The sequence below is a fragment of the Ovis canadensis genome, chromosome 7, assembly GCF_042477335.2.
Source record: "Ovis canadensis isolate MfBH-ARS-UI-01 breed Bighorn chromosome 7, ARS-UI_OviCan_v2, whole genome shotgun sequence".
In the NCBI taxonomy this organism is placed as follows: Eukaryota; Metazoa; Chordata; class Mammalia; order Artiodactyla; family Bovidae; genus Ovis; species Ovis canadensis.
The window spans coordinates 25,078,985-25,099,790 of NC_091251.1; the positions used below are offsets into that span (position 1 = coordinate 25,078,985).

General features: G+C 36.6%; 1 protein-coding gene and 1 pseudogene across 23 annotated transcripts in view; both read right to left on the bottom strand.

The window, feature by feature from the left end:
• The window catches only part of DENND4A (DENN domain containing 4A), a 109,347-nt gene that overhangs the window by 12,375 nt on the left and 76,166 nt on the right, over window positions 1-20,806 (bottom strand). For 8 of the 23 annotated variants that reach the window (XM_069595428.1, XM_069595423.1, XM_069595424.1 and 5 more), the window contains 9 exons: window positions 18,351-18,486; window positions 17,799-18,005; window positions 17,584-17,712; window positions 17,193-17,334; window positions 16,668-16,799; window positions 14,522-14,638; window positions 13,777-13,905; window positions 7,457-8,556; window positions 3,369-3,555 (listed from right to left, as the gene is read on the bottom strand). In XM_069595428.1, coding sequence (XP_069451529.1) covers window positions 3,369-3,555; window positions 7,457-8,556; window positions 13,777-13,905; window positions 14,522-14,638; window positions 16,668-16,799; window positions 17,193-17,334; window positions 17,584-17,712; window positions 17,799-18,005; window positions 18,351-18,486 — 2,279 coding nt within the window. The remainder of the gene's footprint in view (window positions 1-3,368; window positions 3,556-7,456; window positions 8,557-13,776; window positions 13,906-14,521; window positions 14,639-16,667; window positions 16,800-17,192; window positions 17,335-17,583; window positions 17,713-17,798; window positions 18,006-18,350; window positions 18,487-20,806) is intronic. The other 15 variants (XM_069595439.1, XM_069595436.1, XM_069595438.1 and 12 more) reach the window with 2 other exon arrangements.
• LOC138443990 (U4/U6.U5 small nuclear ribonucleoprotein 27 kDa protein pseudogene) lies at window positions 4,923-6,661 on the bottom strand (annotated as a pseudogene).

Sequence of the window (20,806 nt, forward strand, 5' to 3'; positions counted from 1 at the left end):
TAACAAAGTGTTTAGTTCTAAGGCTTAAAAAGTATAAACAGCTGATCTTATTTCAGATCATGAAAAGAATTATTGGCAACTTTCTGCCTTGTAAGACTCTTTAAAATCTGTAAGAGTAATCTTGCTCTTAAGCACTAGGGAAGAGTCTCCACGTATATTCTCAACAGCAAAAAGATATGAGTAGGTATTAGAATGACAGCAACAAAGAGTGAGAATAGTTCTGTGGTGGATTGCTGACAGTGGCTCTATCTAGTTAGGAAAACTGGAGGTAATCTATACTTCTATACTTTTTCCTCTGTAGTCACTACATTTTATGAATGAACACTGGTATTTTTTATAAATATAAAGGTATTAAAACAAAGTAACGGTATAAACTAGCGGTTCCAAGAAACAGAGAGGAAAGGAGAACATGAAATACCACCATGGGGATGCAATCAGCATAATCGAGACTAATGATCCAACTGCTTCAGCAAATAAATCACAAGAGGAAAAAAGCTCTAGACCATCCGTTAGCCGAAGCCCCTGCCTCAGAGAGATGCAGAGAGCGCGGAAGCCTCGTATCATCCTGGATGCTTAGAAATGGTCATCTGTTCTTTCCTGATGGTCGCCCAAGAACCTTCTGTAATTCCGCCTCCCTCTGCTAAAGCTAGTTCAAAATTGCTATTAGCCTTGACTAATTCAATCATTTATGCTGGCAGTCTACCTTTTGTATCTGATCAATTTACAGTACAGAATATTCTTTTTAGCAAAGTGAATCAGGATGTGAGGTTATCTTACTTAGTTCAATAAACTCTTCTTGTATGTTAGAAAAAAATAAGGGGGGAGCTAATCACCTGAGTATATGACAAGGGAGGGAAAATACAGGGAATGAAGATGAGAGGGAGTTAACAGACATCAAACAATGCAACAAATAGATCCTGTCTGGGTCTCAACTTGAACTAACCATCTATAAAGAGTTTTATGAGATAGTTGTGAAAGTTTAAACTATGTATATATTTTATACATTGTGTAATAAACCTTGACACATTAAGAAATATGATGATATTAAAATTTTGTTTTAAAAAATGAATGCTTCGCAAAAGATACATACTGTGAAAAGTGAAAGTTGCTCAGTCATGTCCGACTCTGTGACCTCATAGACTATACAGTCCATGGAATTCTCCAGGCCAGGATCCTGGAGTGGGTAGCCTTTCCCTTCTCCAGGGGATCTTTCCAACCCAGGATTGAACCCTGGTCTCCTACACTGCAGGCAGATTCTTTACTAACTGAGCTATCCTCTAAGGTCTAAAGGGCTTCCCTTGTGGCTCAGCTGGTAAAGAGTCCGCCTGCAATGCAGGAGACCTGGGTTCAATCCCTGGGCTGGAAAGATCCCTTGGAGAAGGGTAAGGCCACCCACTGCAGTATTCTGGCCTGGAGAATTCCATGGACTGCATATAGTCCATGGGGTTGCATAGAGTCGGACAGGACTAAGTGACTTTCACTTTCACTTACATCCTGTATGAATTCATAAAAATGTTGACAAATGGCTGGCTATAGTGTCAAGATAATGCTCACCCGTGTAGGGAGTGGTGAGTAGATGTGGGCATGAGAGGGGGATCTGGATGCTGCTACTGAACTGTTATCTTAGCCTGGTACTGGTTATTCAGTTGTTCTCAATTTGTGACAGGGACAATATTTACATACATAAAAATGCACACAGTACATGTATGACAGAGCAAATAACAACTTTCTTATAAAAATTAAGTAACTTTAATAAAAAGTTAAAAAAGATATAACATTAAAGTCCTTATGTTTTAGAAATACACACTAAAGTATTTATGAATAAAATTATATATTGTTTGGGATTAACTTTAAAATAATTCAGTGGGGCAGGAAAAAATGTTGGCAGCAGAAGACAGAGGGGATAAGATAAAGCAAGACTGGCCATTTGCTGATAAGTGTTGAAGCTGCGTGAAGGACACACGGGAGCTTATTGTGCTAGCCCTTCTACTTTTGTGATTGTTTGAATACTTCCGCAAGAAGAGCTTTTTAAACCAGTAGAGATGCAAATTTAAGAAATGTTATAATGCATTCATTCCTCACATCATATACCAGGAGAAATTTCAAATGGATTAAATGTCTAAATCAGGAGTCAAATCTACTTTTGTATAATCACAAGAATGATTTTTACATTTTAAAAGCACTGTTAAATATATATATATCCCACAAAACTTAAAACTATTTACGATATGGCCCTTTATAGAAAAAGTCTGCTGATCCCAGAAAATGTTAAAGAGGGAATGAGAGAAGTATTGAAGAAAGTAGTGGTGAACCTCGGGGAAGGGAAAATCTTTTCCAATGACTCAAAATCCAGGAGTAATAGGGCAAAAACTGATACTTTTAATGATACAAAATTGAAGACTTTTATGTGGGGGAAGAAAACCCCCAAATTCGACACCGTTGGAAAAAGCATCTGCCACTGATATAAAAGACAAAGGATTAATTCCCTAATTTAAAAAAGAGTGATTAAAACTTAAAAAAAAAAAAGGTGGTGGGGGGACCAACAAGCGAAAGTCAAATGTAGGCAAAAGACAGTTCACAGAAATAGTTCCTGAATGTACAACTAGATATGCAATTTAATTTATAAAATAAATATAAACAAATATTAATTGAAATACACTCTTCACCTATCAGACGGCAAAAATCCAAGTGTGCTAAACATATTTTCTTCACAAGGCTGCTGGGAAATAGGTATTCGTCTACACTACCTGTGGGAATACAAAATTGTATACCCCTGAGGAAGGAACTTGGCAATATCACTTCAAGGAAGAACTTGGAAGCATCTTCTAAAGCTACCCTGGCAAAAATATAACATGGCATATGTGCATCATAGCATTATTCATAACAGTTAAAGACTGAGAATTTAAAGCCCATCAACAGGGAAGTGGCTAAAATAAACTGATACAGTCACACATGATGAACTGTGCAACCTTAAATGCTACGTGAAGATATGAAATGTTCTTCTGAATACAGTGTTAAGTGAAAAAGCAAGTCACAGTTAATTGTTTAACAGTTATGTTACCTTTTGAGTAAGAAGACAAGGAGGTGTGAAGAACACACAAACACAATACACATGCTTTTAAAGAAGTATATATTTTTCAAAAAAGCAACAATGAAAGGATAAATCAAAAATGAACAAAAATGGCTGCCTCGAGGGACAAGGAGAAAACAAGCTGAGGGGATGAGGATGGAGGCCAGTGTTCTCTGCAAGTGCGTTGGTTCTCTGTTGCTTTGAGCCATGCAAATCTTTTACAAAATTAAAAATGTAAAGGAGAAAAAGTAAAGGTACCACATATCAAATGCAGGATGACAGAAGGGTTTGGACAAACCTTCTAAGGAGGCAGAACTTTCCAGGCTTGTTCTGCTGAAATCAGCTCCCTTAGTCCCTGAAGCGGTGCTGCTCTCCTGAGAAGTGGCTCCTTCCAACTCATGGCAGACATCTTCATCTGTTAAAGAGGTAGATTCAGAATCCTGGGCTCCCACTGAAGAAAGACTGGTACGGTCAGAACTTTGATCCTAAGGACATAATTATAAGCTTAATTTCCTTCATATTTAAAGTTATTTAAAAGGTCACTTCTAAGGCAGAGGAAATGCCTAATTACTCAGATGATCAATTAATCAACATTATAACTTCTAGGGGAAAAATAAAACCAACCAACTTTACAAGGTCATCCGAATTTGGACAAACGAGCTGGAGATCAATTTTTACGGCAGCATTTCTTAGTTAGATCAAAGCAGATACCTGTTAGATAACTGTTATCTTTAAGCCTTTGTTTATTGTTAATTTTCTTTCCTGCAAATCCTGGTCCAGGATGATATCACCAGAAAACTACATTCTATTCTCTTTTATTTGTTCACATTTTATTCTTTTCCACAGCAATCCAGGTTATTATTTCTGGATCCCATGAAAGTTACTGTGTAGTCTGGGTACTGTTATATTCTCTTGGAGAATGTTGTACTATTGTTTTAGCAGACAGTCAACTGAGTTATGTTCAGCTTGTAATTTGTGTTTTGATTTTTGTAGGTGGTGATTTAATACTCAGTTTAATTCTCTAAGCCTTGTCCTCATGCTGGTCTGCAAGTATGCCATGTACGTGTAAGCTCAAGGGTGAGGCAGATGCTTGTGTGGGCCATACACAGAATCAGGACTCCTTTCACAGCTTCCCCTCGTACTCTCCTGCCCAGAGACCGCCTTCCCTGGTTCCTCTCTCTGGGAAATATGGGGACTCTCCTGACGTTTCAGCTGCCAGGATGCCAGGCCACACTGTGACTGGGACCTGCTCTTGGGGCAAAGATGCATGAGAAAGAAAACAGGAAATTTTCTTCACAATCTGTCACTTTTATTTTTCAGAATCCTTAGATAGTTGCTGTTTTGTATTCTGTCTGGAGTTTTTAGTTGTAAGCTGAGGGATGAGTTTTAGTGGCCTTATGTTACCACAGTGGAACTAAAATTTTCACCCAAATTTTTAAAGAATATTTTTGCTGGGTACAGAAAAACACGTTGGCAGCATTTTCTTTCAGTACTCTGATCAAGATGTTTTTCCGGCATCTTTTGACATCACTTTCTTTTCAGGAGACCACTATCAGTTTTCATATTGTTGCTTTTTTTTTTTTTTAATAAATTAAAGCTTTATTTGAGAAACTTACTTCCAAATTACTTTTATGTGTTTTTAAGTCATAAGGAGTACCCAAGAAAAAAACATATACAGTTTCCATAGGAATAAGGACAAATAAATGGGGTTGATGACTGCCCCAAATGATAGTTCCTAAAGGAAAAAAATGTAATATTTTTCTTTTGAGGCAGGGTAAGTGAACTACATACATCATAAATAAAATTTTCTTATTTTATGAGGAGGAAGGACTATGATCCTGTTTTTGATGCATATTAAATACAAAATCCACTGTTCTGATCAAGATGAGGGAAAAAAGATCATTCTTCAACACTTCAGTTCTCACGCAATGAAATCCAAAGGTCTGTTGAATCCACCTTTTCGACTTATGTACTGCATATCTTTTCTCTTCTGAGATCCATTTATGGCATAGGCCTTTACAGAGCCATCCACCTTTTTCCCTTTCGTGGAGGCAAATCCCATTAACGTCACCATTTCTACTCCTCTCTCTGCTGTGCCCTCTGTATTCCTCAGTTATCTGACGTTCTTTGCTCTCTGTTTCTTCTCCTCAGCTCTTCTTTCTTTCAGTTGAGAAGGGCAAGGAGATGTGGATCTCTGGTGTCTTGGGGACCTGGAACGCCTTCTGTGCGGCCTGAGAGCGGTCCCAGGACTGGGACCTTTCTCGGCGCCTGCGTTCTCTTTCCCGGGATGTGGCCCGGGACCATCTAAGTTCCCTCTGTGGGGAGCGGCTGCGCTGCGACCCATTTGGAATCCTCCTTCAGTACTAGTTGCCCCGGAAACGTATTGTTGCTCTTTTGAAGGTAATATATCTTTTTTCTTTGGCTCCTTTTAAGATTTTCTTTGCATTTCATTTTCGTCTAACATTAGATGCCTATTTTTTTTTTGGCACTTATTCTGCCCGACATTCATTTATCTTCTAAATATGTGACTTGACATCTTTAATCACTTTTGGAAAATTCACGGCAATCAGCTTTTAAATTTTTCTTTCTATCCTGTTCTTTCTTCTTCTGGAACTCAATTACATCAGTGTTAGGCAGTTCCACTAAACTGCACATTCTTTTCAATATTTCCCTCCCCTTTTTTTTTTTTCTATCTATACTTCCGTGTGGATATTTTCTACTAACTCCCATCAAGTTCACTAATCTTTCTTCTCCTGTGTTTTGTTTGCTGTTAAATCCAACAACTGTATTCTTAATTTCATATCTTTTTCGCTTCTAGAATTTACACTGGTTCAATAGATGATTATCTGGGGAAATTTTCCATCTTTCTAGCTTTTTTTTTTTAAACCCTTTCCTCTATTTTCTTGGACATACTGCAATTACTTCCAAGTTCCTTGCTAATTCAAATACTTAGATCACCTGCAGGTCTATTTCCTCCACCATCTGGTTTTCCTTTGTTTTTAGCTATGGGCCTTGTCTCTCAGTATAGCTGTTTTTTCTTTTGGCTGCACTGGGTCTTCGTTACGGTGTGTGGGCTTCTCTTGCTGTGCAGCGCAGGATCTCAAGAATGTAGACTCTACTTGCCGCACACGGGCTAAGTTGCTCTGTGGCACGGGGGATCTTAGTTTCTCAACCAGGAATTGAACCCACGTCCTCTACATTGGAAGGCAGAACCACTGGATCACCAGGAAGTCTGCCAGTATAGCTATTTTTAATTGGGTAACAGAATATAAAAAACTACATAGAAAAAACTGTAACTCCAGTTAATGTTCTGTTCCTCTGGAAAGGACATACTTTTTCCTGTTAAAGCAAAGGCTGATTGGTTTGATCTAATCACAGACTGAGCTGAGTCCAGCATAGGTTACAGTTTTGGTCTAAGGCATAGCTCTGCAAGAATTTGAACTAAGGGCCTGCTCTGTGTACCAAAGATTCCCTGCCTCCACTCCTCTCAGCTCTCAGCAGTTAAATTATTGTATTCCCAGCACCATAAAATTGCTGAGAACTTTGTTTTATCAGAGTCTTCTTGCTTACCTTTTCATACTCCTGTTTCATGCATTATTTGGAAAGCATCTTGAAAGAAAAACACTTGTGCATCTGAGGACTCTCAAATTTGTCAAAGGGACAAATATTTTTGTCTCTCTAGTTCCACAAGATCCCCAAAGTCCTGCTGGCCCCCTCACCTCTCCACAGTCCTCTGCTAAGACAAAGCCTGAATTTGCAACCTTTTACTCTGTGCTCAGATAAGCAAATACCCTCATGGAAAAAGTAGCTATAGGACTTCAGCTCATCTCTGCAATTCTCCTCTCTAGAATCTTGCCCATCTATTTTTCTAGTTGTTTTAGCCGTTCTGTGATGACTTTAAGCAAGTACTTAAGGGTACCTACTCCAGTATTCTGGCCTGGAGAATTCCATAAACTGCACAGTCCATGGGGTCACAAAGAGTCGGATGTGACTTTCACTTCACTTCTCTATTTCATCTAGCTTTTTGCTTTGGGAGGTATGTGGGTGTATCACAAGGTACTCCACTCTAACCAGGAAGAAAAATCCTATGCCTAGCTGGTAATTTTTGAAGGCAATAAATAATGAAGCTCAGTAAGCACTTTAATTCCAGCTACAAATCACTTTCTTTCAAAACTGAACTACAAATAAAACCTTAGTTGGTGAATTCTTTCCTTTTGAAGTGATTATTTAAGTTCAAATTCTGATACTTACAAACCTTATGCATCCCAAGAGTCCTTTCTGTAAAGCTGCATTTTAGGAGAATGGTAAAAACACATCTTTGCAAGCAAGGGACTTCTGGTGGTAGAGGAGGGTAAAAGGAAACGTAGAAAATACGAATAAACCTACCTTAGATGATGCGGTGTACATGGTGAATCTTGAATACCATCTGCTCGCTTTCTCTGCAACTCCTTTTCCAGCAGTGAACATACTGTTTCTTAGAACATCTAGTTTAGGTACTAGTAGTGTATCTAAATTAAATGAAGGTGATGAGTGGGTTAATGCATCTTGAGATTCTTCCCTAAATGGACAAGTAGGTGAGAAGGCTGGAGAAGACCAGAGTCTATCCCTTGGCCTGTCCTCATTTTTTGAGTAACTTTTAGATTTGGTAAGTCTCACTGGTCTGGGAGAATGAGGAGGCAGGCTAGATCTTCTGCATGCCTTGACCAATGTTGGACTTTTCTTAGTGGCGACTTTATCATCACAGGCCCGTTGTAAATCAATGCTTGGTGTTCGACTTGTCAAAGGACTGCTCATGTTATTCATATACATCTCAATTTCTTCAGCTAAATCCCGCCTAGCAGATGGTGTTGAAACACTTTTGCTATCATCTTCCTCCTCTTCCTCCTCCTCTTTTTGCTGCTGTTCAGTCTCAGCAACCAAAAGTGAGAGGGGATCAAATCCTGTGGCAACATCAGTTTTTTCAAAAGGTTTCATTGAAAAGCTGCTGTTCAAGCGTTGTCTCCTCTTGGGATTTTGTGGAACAATGTACCTCGCTTTTGAAATATCTGTTTCATTGTCTAAGTCTTCTAAGTCAAAAATAACAGGAGAATCCACTTTATCTGCCAAACAATTAGAACCATCAAAAGGTATATCATCATCACTCGATTCCTTTTCCATACTGTCTCTCTTTGATCTTAAAGATGGTTTTCCAATATTAAGACTATTTGGTCTTGTGCTTTTTGAGATTACATTTGAAAGAATTTTTGCATCAGCTCCTAATTTTTCAACCATATTTCCAGGGTTTGCTTCCTGGTTAATTCTATTGAGCATAAGTCCCATAAGTACTCCTCCACTAAGATTGCGGTTTCTATTTGCCCAGGACATTTGCTGCTGCAAATTAGGCTCATTGTCACTTTTATGTCTTTTCCTGAAGCATCTACTTTGAATGTTTCCTGTTTCATTTGTCTCCTCAAAAGACGATATTAAGAGCGGCTCAGATGTGCTTTCTAAAAAACAAGAAAAGTGCTTTAGCTATGAAAAATGTAATATGCAAATATAAGTTGTCTTAAATATTTAAGATACCGGTAATAAAAATGACAACAGCAACAATTTATCAAGTACCTGCTATTTCACAGATGCTATACTAGGCACTTTATTTACATTATCCACCATAATCATTCCAACATCCTTATGGGTGGAGGAAAAGCTTATTCTCAGAGAGATTAATTACCTAGCCCAAAGTTAACTAGCCCTTAAGTGACAGAAGTAAGTTAGTAAGTTAGTGTTAGTCACTCAGTCGTGCCTGATTTTTTGCAACCCCATGGACTGCAGCCCATCAGGCTCCTCTGTCCATGAGATTTTTCAGGCAAGGATATTGGAGCGGGTTGCCATTTCCTTCTCCAGGGGATCTTCCCAACCCAGGAATCGAACCCGGGTCTCCTGCACTGCAGGCAGATTCTTTACCCGCTGAGCTACAAGGGAAGGCCTAACTGGGATTCAAATCAAATATGAAGGGTACGCTCTGAGATTTAAGGATGCACTACTTTTTAAAATTTATAAGACTAATATTTACCCTTGGTACATTTATAATAACAACAATAATAATGCATTTGTGTCCATTTCACCAAACTGATTAAATAACAATGGTTATACAATTGTGGTTGTGCTAGATAACCTTAAGATTCTGAGTCTTCTGCCTATAAACAGAAAAATAAAACCAAAAACACTAAGCCAAACAAAAGACAGCTATGTGAGCTTTATAAATAAAACTTAGTTTTAAAACTCTAAATCCTCATGACCATAGATGTGGCTAAATAATTTTATTTTTTCTTTAAATATTGATTCAAGTTTATAATACTTGAATGTGAACAGCCAGTTTCTATTCAGAAACACTGTTCGCTGCTTCTAGCCAGAAGCAGAAATCAAGACTTTTGATCACTTTAATTGTCCTTATTATGTGGGAGTCTCCTAAAGCATTAGTCAGGCATAGTATTGTCAACGACTCTTTTTACATGTTTTATACAACAGAATTAGCTCTCTATACCCAGGCAATCACTAAAAATGGGCCTTTTTTCCTGTCATACGATGCATTCAGGTAACAGGATAGGAGATAAAAAGGGACTACTAGAGACCTTAAAAGCCTACAAACTAGTACTGTTTAATAAACATATATTAATAGCATTAACAAGGAAAACAGAATAGTAGAGAGGTAAAGTATATTCTTTTTTTCCTATATCAGCTTATGATTAAGACTATAAGAAACCAAGAATACACTTTCTTCTAATATTCTGGGAAACTTTCTACTGGACAGGTTATATATTATCAAAGACCTGGAGGAATCTTGTAAGCCGAAGATAAAACTCAAGGACTGCATTCAAATAGAAGAGCAAGGGTTCCTTCACAAAGTAAGAACTATGCAAATGGCCTAAAGACAAATAAAGCTGGTTATCCAATTATACCAGGGGTCGGCAAACTGCACCACTGAGCCAACCGGTCTGTGGACTGTTTTTATACAGTCTCAAATGGTATTAACACTTTAAGAGCTGTACACATGGCACACATAAAGAACAGGCACCTGGATTTCCCAGTGGTGCAGTGGTCAAGAACCCACCTGCCAATGCATGGGACACAGGTTTGATTCCTGGTCTGCAAAGATCCCATATGCCACAGAGCAAGTAAGCTTGTGCGAGTAAGCCACAGCTACCGAGCCTGCGCTCCAGAGCCCGGGGGCTGCAGCTACTGAAGCTCATGTGCCCTGGAGCCCGTGCTCTGCAACCAGAGAAGCCACCACCACAAGCAGCCTACGCACTGCAGTGAGAGCGCAACCCCCACCTGTCACAGTCAGAGGAAGCCTGTGCACAGCAAGGGAGACTCAGTGCACTTCAACAAAGACCCAGCATAGCCAAAAATAATAAGAAATTTAAAAAATAGAACAGGCAACAGAGGCTGTATGTGGCCTCCAAACCAAAACTATTTACTGTTTGGCCATTTGCAGAATAGTTTACCTGATTCTAAGTTGATATGCATGCTAAATTCTACCAGACTAGGCTGGATGCTGCTCTGGCCCAGGGGTTGCCCTTCTTTAGATCTGTGAACAAGCTGTAATCCCCTCCTGCTATACAGTCTTGACACACTGCTTCCCATTGCCTGGAATGCTCCATTTCAATTTCTCCTTCAGAACTCCTGTGTGCTCAGCTGCTCAGTAGTGTCCAACTCTTTGTGACTCTGGTGGACTCTAGCCCACCAGACTCCTCTGTTTATGGGATCATCCAGGCAAGAATACTAGAGTGGGTTGCCATTTCCTCCTCCAGAGCATCTTCCCAACCCAGGAAGTGAACTTGTGTCTACTATGTCTCCTGTACCAGTAGGCAGATTCTTTACCAGTAAGTCACCTGGGAAGCCCACATCCTCATTTATTTTCTATTCATTCTTCAGATGTAAGCTCAAAAACTGTATTACCAAGGAAGCTTTCTTGACCAGTGTCCCCTAAATCCAGGATAGCTTCTCTATTACATGCTCTCAGCCTTCTTGACAGTATTTAATATCAGGGTGTTTTCACATTTACTTGATGTAAATTAGATTAATGTTAATTAATGTTATTAGATTAATGTTATTAGATTAATGTTTTCTCAACCCTCCCATGTGTTTCTCTATGAAGTCAGGGACCATGTTTATTTTTTATTCTTTACTATACCCTAGGTAGTACCTGGCATATGGTAGCAGGTAATATGTGTGCAAAAAAAAAAAAATACTGCTGAATGAATACTGTCTTCTGGGAAACAACTGCAGCCAACAGACCAACCCAGACTATAACACAGCATAATATATTACAATATGACATGTTATAGCTAAATGTAGTAGCTAAAGATAAAAAGCTAAAACACACTTAAGGCAGAATTAGGCCTAAGAACATATTTCAAAGTATGTTTTCAAGTTTAGAGTATGTTTCACTTCAGAGTAAATTTTTTTGTGCTTGAACGCTCAGTAATTCAATATGCATTTATCAAAATGTTAAAATTCCTGGGCTTCCCTGGTGGCTCAGTGGTAAAGAAACTGCCTACCAATGGAGGAGACCTGGGTTTGATCCCTGCCCTGAAAGGTTTCACACACTGCAGAGCAACTAAGCCTAGGCGCAGCAGCTGCTAAGCCCATGTTCTAGAGCCCAGGAGCCCAGTCACCTTTGGTAACTGCTGCAGTCCGCGTGCACCAGAGCCTGTGCTCCGCAACAGGAGAAGCTGCTGCAGTGAGAAGCCTGCACACCGCAACTAGAGAACAACCCACCCAGCAACGAAGACCTAGCATAGCCAAAAATAACTTTTTTAAATGTTAAAATTCCCAAGATAATCATGAAGTAACTAACTACAGGGTGATGCTTTTAACTATTAAACATTAAAACATGTCTTTGGTTATTCCATTCCCACGTCTTTTGGAAGCTTTTATTTATGTAATGATGTAAATAAAATATACACATATTGTACTGCAAAACATAAAGAACCTTGAAAGGTGTTTTGAATCCTAGGAGTACTGGTACACAAGAAAAAAGATACAGAAAAGTTAATTATTCCTATAAATCCCACATACAGTCTTTGGTAGGAGTGGTAAACCCAAAGTACTTAACAGATAGAAAAGTTTTCAAGTCAAAAATCTTAAGGATAAACTAACAACTCCAGGAAACACCTAGGAAACCTATCACAGGCTTTGAAAAAGTGACTTGTTCAGCACAGAGGGCAAAATCAAAAGCCATATGCTGAGTCAGATGCTGATGACTCTGACAAAATGTCAGAAATACAGGTTCGTTGACAATCATGTGAAAATAGATTCATAAAAATAGATCTAAGAAAACCGCGAGCACGAACAGAAAGGAATAAAAGAACAAGAAAGCAAAGATTACCAAAGGCCAGTTATTAAGAGTCAAAATTAGACAGTGATTAGGAAGAACTAAATGGCTGTGAAGCAATGATACCAATGAAACAATTTTTAATCTTTAAGTTATAACAACTATCTAACAAAGAAATGTGAAGAAAGACAGCTGTAGATCATTTAACACTTTTTTTTTTTACAGCTGCAGCAGGGGTCTGCACACTTTTTCTGTCAAGGGCCAGACGGTAAATATTTTACCCTCTGCAGGCCATACAGTCTCTGTGGCGACTCCTCAGCTCTGCTGACACAGTACCAAAGCAGCCACACACAAGACGGAAGCAAATGAGCTGGCTGTGCGCCAGTCAGCCTTTGTTGATGAACACTGAGCTGTGATTCATTTAATTTTCATGTGTCACAAAATCAGTGGTAATCTTCTTGATTTTTTTACCATTTAAAAGTGTGAAAAACCATTCTTTGCTTGTGGACCTGTACACAAACCAGGCTGCAGGCCCACTTTGGCCCATGGGCCACAGTTGGCTTACGCCTGAATGAGAGGCATATCTACTTAAAACAGAAAAACAGACATCATAGCAGCAGGGCCATTTACAGAGATATCTCAGCCTTCACAGCACAGGTCCTTCAATAATTGTCTAAGTTAAAACAATGCAGAACTGAGCTAATACAAGAATAAAATAATTATGAAATCAGACTGAAATACTAGAAACACTGAATCTTAGGTCTGTTTTGTTCCCTCACAAAGTTTGTGAGACCAAATATTACCCAGGATCCTAAAATGATTTTCCCATTAACTAACTGACAACTTATGTGACATGCCAATAGTCTGACTATGCCTGAGTTTTCTCATCTTTGAAAGCGTGCTAATATTTCCTCTCTCACTAATATAAGCACTGCTATAATAATAAATATGAAATACTATATATGAAGTGCTTTGGAAAGAAAAAATATTACATATTCTTATCTAAACTATCTGAAGAACTATCCTTTTGCCTCTGAAAACCAGGAATAATAGTAAGACTAAGGAACTCATTTAAAAACTGGTGAGAAGTATAGTACCCTCAGAACTGAGCATCTTACTTGCTTCCCATTTCCCCTCCCCCAAACTTCCCACATTCCAAACTCAAAAGATGGTTCGTGGCTTGTATGTCCCCTTAGTTTGTTATAATAAAGCCTGAACAAACTGTATTATAAAATACAGAATTTAAACTACTAAACTGTACCATTGAGAGGCGGCACAAATATAAAGCAAAACAAAAACACCCTGGAGAATTAAGACTTTAAAAAACTAGTCACTAGAAATACAGACGCAAGGTACTCTGCATGTAACAGGAGGGTACTATTCCACTTACCTGTGCTTTCTCCTGATATTTCATCAGCACTGTTATTTGTACCACAGAGGCGAACTATACTGGAAGAACTTTGATAACTGAGCTTAGGAAGGCAGTCGGCACTTCCCTTTGCACTCTCGCACTCTGACACTGTAAAGATTAAAATGCAATTTGTTTAGATGTAATCTATACACATCAATGGAGCCATAAGGAGAAGTGGCTTTTAGTTCTAAATAGTTCCACCTAAAAAAAAAGTGATAAGAAAATATTGAACACCTCTGTATCTATTTGTCAATCAGAAATAAGTGATGTCAATTGAGTCATCAAGGTGTGTATCAAACAGCTAAATACTGGTCATGCATGAGGTCCACGCATACAATGCATGCCTTTTATATTTATTCTTTAGTTACGAAGCACTGCTTTTGATGGGGAGAGGTAAGTGAGAAAAATATAAATCACAGACCACTAATAAAAGCATTAAGAAAAATATTATTAAGCCCCAGGAAAAAGCCACTGTTTGAAGAAATATGGATTTCTACTATAAGAACAGTGTTTGATTGGAGAGTGTTTTGCCACTGAGACCACACACTTCACACATAAGGTATTTGCATGCTGGAATATTAGGTGGTGGAGAGGGCTTATAAGGTGAGGAAAGAGGAGTTTCCATGGGAAAGTAAAAAGCAAAATTAGTACTTTGACACAAAGTAACTTGCATTTTCTATTAATGCAATCTCACAATTTGATACCATGTCAACTTAGAACCTACAGGAACTAGAATCACTCCCTTTCTTATCTTTTTCTTCTTGAATGTCCTCAGTGGATGTATCCCCTCTTCTAACTTCATCCTTAGATAGCGAATTATATCCAAGGTCAGACTGGCCACCTGGAAAAGGAAAAAAACCCTATGTTGTTTACCATAAAATTCTTTAATAAGAGAAACTGGATTAGAAGATATTTAGGCTTACTGGTATTTAGGCTTACTGGTATTTAGGCTTACTCATAGAAAATGTTCTGGGTAACTTCCAGTTGAAAGCATTACTTTGTTAGCTCTTCCCCACCTCTACTAAGGTAAGAAAGGAATGATCACAAAATGATCACATTTATTTTTGTCTCCACTTTACAGTCAAAAGTAACCATGTGTGTTTACACTACTATCTGGGCTCCAAAAGACACAGAAAAACCAAACATTCTTTATTCAAGTCCATGACCTTTCTAGGTGAAGGTCTGAGATCCAACTAAGCAGTGGAGAAGAAAAATCTGCAGGGAACTCTTAACAGAACACCCACACACAGTTCACTGAAGCCAAATGTCTAAAGATCTTACCAAAAAATGGGCCTGTTTAAATTTCTTGATACATAATTAGTTTCTCTGAAAATTCAGTTGAATAATTACTGAACTGCACATGAGTGCAAATACATGGGAATGAAAAGAAATCTAGTGTTAAATTTATTAAGCAAATGTTGCACCAATATAAGAAAACTTCTAATACACTGTTCTATTAAAGAGGCACTCTATAATTTTCAGCAAATTGTTCTCACTAGACTGGCATCAAAACATAAGGTTTTGAATCCTAGTTCTCGATCTTAGGAGACATGATTTTAAGTAATCCACTTAACCTTTCTCTTTGACTCTCAAGTTCCCAGAGGTATAATATAAAAGGCTGTTTGTTATATGAGAGGCCACACATAAAATGATTTTATAAACTTGCAAAGAACTACTTAAAGAAACTATTATCATTAGGTGTTTACCTTAATATCTTTCTTATAATTTTGAGTTTGTATTTTTTTCTAATCAAAGTTTCAGCTCTATTTCCAAAGAAACAACAAATTAAAAAATGTAAATATAATCTTGATAAAATTCAAGGTTTTATTAGGTTCTTCACTGCAGATATCCTTTTCAAAGGCCATCAGTTAAAAGACAGAGCTCTTCATTTTTAAGAGAGAATGCCTGAGGATGACTACTACCACTCTGATTAAATTCACAATTGCATGAACAAGAAACAAAACCAGCCAAGGAAGAACTATGAAAATGATACTTCAATGTACACAGCTTATATTTATTACTCTCAAAAGTACACATAAAAAGAGATAGACCAAAATAATGTTAAAACTTATGGAGCCATAAGTCTTCATATTTTATTATTAATACTTGGATTTTTAAGTTTAAAGTTTCTGCTCATTAATATGAAGCTCTTACACTATATTCAAAAATCATGCCTAATTTTTATAATGTACAAATGAAAAGGGCAGAATTATTCAAATAACATATTTTTTATGTGTATCAGTTTTCATAATACTTACAGAAAGCTTACACACAAATCTTTTAATGAAAGTAATGCTATCTTCAGTGCTAGAATGCTGTAAGTTTTAAATATGTTTAAATTTTTACTGTGATTTTTAATATAGATGAAAACTCACAAGAAGTTGCAAAAATAATACAGTAGGAAGAGTTCCTTTGTACCCTTTACCCAGCTTCCCCCAATGATAGTATCTTGCATGAAACATGGAACACTGTTAAATCTTGGAAACTGATGCTGATATGGTACTATTAACTCAGATTAGGGATCTAAGTTTCTTTCTTTCAAACCCTAATAACATAAAAAAAAACTCTCATAACATGCTCCTAATACAAAGAACTTATCCTAAGAAAAGGATATGATAAAGAGACCTCTGTGCTATTCAGAGTTAACTGGATTATCATGGGCTAAAAACTCAAACTCTCTTAACCTTTCATTTTGACTCAGGTAGAGAATGCATAAAATTACATAGATATTAAATATACTATCAAACGCCTACCATATAAAATTTAAAAAGACAAATATACCATTGAAAATTAAAATCTAAAAAAGACAGGTTAGCAAACTTAGTTCTTAAAATGTATTGCAATAAATGTATACATAAGCACACACAAACCTGTACTAGATCTATCATCGGAAGCATACACTTTGATTAAACCCGTATTAAAAGGTGCCTGCTCCACACTGTGTGTCCCATGACCACTATCCATGCTGCCATGACTAACAGCATCCAGGTCACTGCCATCTGCTTAAGAACACAATTTGACAGCATTTTACTACTCAGGGAGATAACCAAAAATACATATTAGTTTGTTGTTCAAGCTAATAATCTACTAATACTGATCATGAAGACTGTCTCAGAATTAGCAAAATACAACTATAACAAAGACGCCTACCATGAATTATTAATGAACACTAAAGCAAGACCACCAAAGGTTGGTAACAGTTACAAGAAAAAAAATTAACATTTGGTACTCTTTAAGTGGTAAGAATAATATTAGAATTTGCTTAATGACAATAAAAACTAGAAAACATTCAATATTTTGAAACATTAAAATTTCCAAATAGTGTACATTATAACTAGTCAATTAATTTTAAAGAAAAAGTACAACATATACATCCCTTAAAAACCTGTAATTACCTGAGAGAGCTGTTTGTGATAAATTTGAATGCTTCTTTAAAGCTCTTTTGAACTGTGCTACTCCTAAAACTACATTTCTCACTTTTGTCCAAAGAAAATATCCACTACGACTCCTTGAAGGCCAAGTGCTTTCCAAAACAGCCTATTCAGTCAACAAAATAAAACAATTAGTGAAATAATTTTTATAAATGAACATTCATTAGCTCTAGAGTTAATCTAAAGAATAAACACACTGTACATCCCAAAATGGAACAAAAAATCTTATTTTCAATTTACAAACTATATTTTAGATACTCTAAAGTAAATACCACAAAAGCCCTGCATCATTTATTTCTGCCATTAAACTAAGGTTGTGAAATGACAAAAGTTATACCTAAGTCAAAGTAATTACCTTATTGTAATAGCCATAAGTAATGGCATTTGGGTCAATACCAGCTTTCTGCATTTCAAAAAGCACTCGAACTGCAAGCACAGGCTGATCATATTGTCCACAGAGCTGCATAAGAATGCGGTAGCACACCTGGAACACAGAAGTTTTGAGAGTGTACACCCGCAAAATATCTTATCTGCATAAGTCTTGAATAAAATAATAAGGATAATTGTTACCTCATCAGGTGGATCCATCTTCTTTGACTGCATTTTTTTAAGTACATCATACGCTGTTTTCAGAGCCCTGACTTTTGAATGACATACTTTCACATAAGCTGGGAGACAAATAAACCAGAGTCCATAACAGTGACGCAATAGACACCTAGACCACATCTGAGGAATGGAAGAATATCTCTTGGCAATTTTATGGGCTGATTTAATTTCCTGGAAAAAAATGCAAGGATCTTATTAATAAATTTCCATACTGAAAATGTCCTTATTTAACTGAAGGCTGAACAAGTGTAACTCACATGCTTTTATAATGTTTCCCTAACATCTGTCTATAATTAATAAATATTCAAGCCTCTGTTTAATCTGTATTATACAATATGTAAAATAAAGTTCGAGGACAAGAGAACTGGTTAATTTTTTGAAGTCAGATTATTCTACATTTTCTTCACAATGCTTCAGGGAGCTTAATGTGTGGTAGTAAAATATGGGAGGAAGAGTGTCATATTTATTTTTGTTCTAATGCGTGATTACATGAAAAATACAAAATCATCGAAGCACCTGTTTTGTTCTTCTGAACATGGGAGAAGGGCTACTAGGACTACTTGATTTTGAAGGCAATTTGCTCTTTCGTGTTTGTAGAAATCCTTCAGGTCTCTCAAATAAATTGTTCCTAAGAACTGGAAATCCATTATAGCTGTTTTCGAAAAGAAAAGAAAAACTCAAGCACATATAGATGAGCATCCTGGTTACAAGCTAAACAAATTATGACCAATGACTTCTTAACTTATTTTAACAGTCTTCCTCCATAAGGGTTTGATATATAATCAACAAATATTCATATTAATGATGCTTTTCTTACTATAATAGTTTAAAATGTAATAGCCAAATACATATTCAAGGATATATTTTGGAGAGAAAAAAGTGAAACACATTTAAATTTTGCTAAACTTGGCATTAAACTCCAAAGTAACTCAAACAAATTTTGCAAGTGAGTATTCATGCAGATAAATAGCAAACATACGAGATAATATGAGAATGGGTAAAAGGCCCACCAAATCAATACTCTTTCAGACAGTTGAGTTATTAATATCATTGCTTGGATTAACATATTACTATAGAACTTTCCTCTTGAAAAATGCAAATAATATCAGTCAACCAGGACAAGCTCTCACATTATTATGAAAGGATTTATCAGGTTAGCTAAGTAGATCCAGGGCCTCATTTATGAGAAAGAAAATTGAAGAAGTTGGAGAATAGGAAGAAAAGATTAGACTGGGTGACTATGAGGAGGTGGGCCTAACCTGGGGGCTAGCGTAGTGTGTTTGGGCATTTAAAAGGTAGCAGCAGGGACTTCCCTGCTGGTCCAGTGACTGGGACTCCATGTTCTCAATGCAGTGGGCTCAGGTTTGATCCTTGATTGGGGAACAAGATCCCACAAACTGCAACTAAAGATACTATGTGCTACAGCTGGGGCCCAGCACAAACAAATAAATATTAAAAAATGGAAAAAAAGGTAGCAGCAGCTGGGTAAAGGAAATGCTAAAAACAGAAGCCTCTGAGGAGCAAACCTATCCTACTTTAGATTATTCTTAAAGGCATATAAATAGTTTTAATTACCTAAGAAGAAAACTAACTACAATAAAAGATAAACTGTATCTATTATACGTTGTTACAGGCAAACCCAACAGAACAAGAAGCTATTAGTAATGACTGAATATTAAGTAGGAATAAAATAGCAAAGAAGTTCAGGAAAATCATGTCCCTTAAAAAAGTTCATTGTATGTATATGGTGTGATAATAAGAAACAGTGCTTCTTATGGAAACTTAAAGTGTCTTATCATTTTATACAGACTATGTAAGTATATATATGAATTGCTACCTCTTACTAACAGGATCCACTGTGCCCATTAAAGACATTTAAGTTTATTTCCGATGATGGGTATGATTACACCAAAATCATATTAGTAGTCTCAAGAAAAAAAAATGACACTCTTTTAAAAAATGAGAACTTTTAAAGATAAGTAGTATTCTTTTTAAAGGACTAAATCTAAAGGTAAATTTTAAATTAAATAATTAAAACCAACCCACAAAAATAAAAAGAAAACAAAACTATATTAATGAAATACACCAAAAGATGTCTCTTAGAAGTATAATGTACAAAACAGAGAAAAGAAATGAGATCTCATTTAGAAAGAAAAAGAAAGAGAAACTATCAGAAGTATTTTAAATGTCTTTGAGAAAAGGCAGACTTTTAAAAAATTATATGAGCAACATCAGCAATAGATAAAAATGAAGGGTAGGAAGCAGGTAGCTTATGAATTCATCAATATTCAAAACATCAGTTACACCACTTGTAAAAGGAAGAATTTAATCCAAATGATAAATAAGGATGTCCCGAAAAATTTCTTTTCAATGAAAACGGCACACATGATTTAATTATAGGTATAAAATGGTTTTAGAATCTTTAAAATAAGAAATTATTATGGAAAATTTTAAAAATCATTTACAATCTGAATGGAATTGCCATTTTAATGGTATATTAGAAGCTATCTCTAGTTATAACAAATGTTATATATATATCTGTGTGTGTGTGTGTGTGTATTTAGATAGATAGATAGACTATGATAAATCCACTTCTATCATAACCCTATCACTGTGCTCAGAGCTTTTCTCTTTTCCACTAGACTTGAAGGCAAGAACAATATATCATTCAAGTCTATATACCAAGCACTTAGCAGTGTCTGAACGAACTTCCTAAATTAACAACGACTAATTCCAACAGTTTTGAATTTCCTTGACTTTAAAACTCATGGAAAAATTAAAAGCCTAAAAAATTAAATCATACAAATCAAAGCCACAAATATCAAGTCTACAATTGAAATATAGCTGATAATCCTTTTGTAAACCAAGTTACACTAATCAGTATGTGTTGGGGGAGGGGATGAAAGTGAGTAAACCAATCTTAGTGAGAAACAAAAATCAAAATTCTGTAATAAGTGTGCTGCATTTTGGTG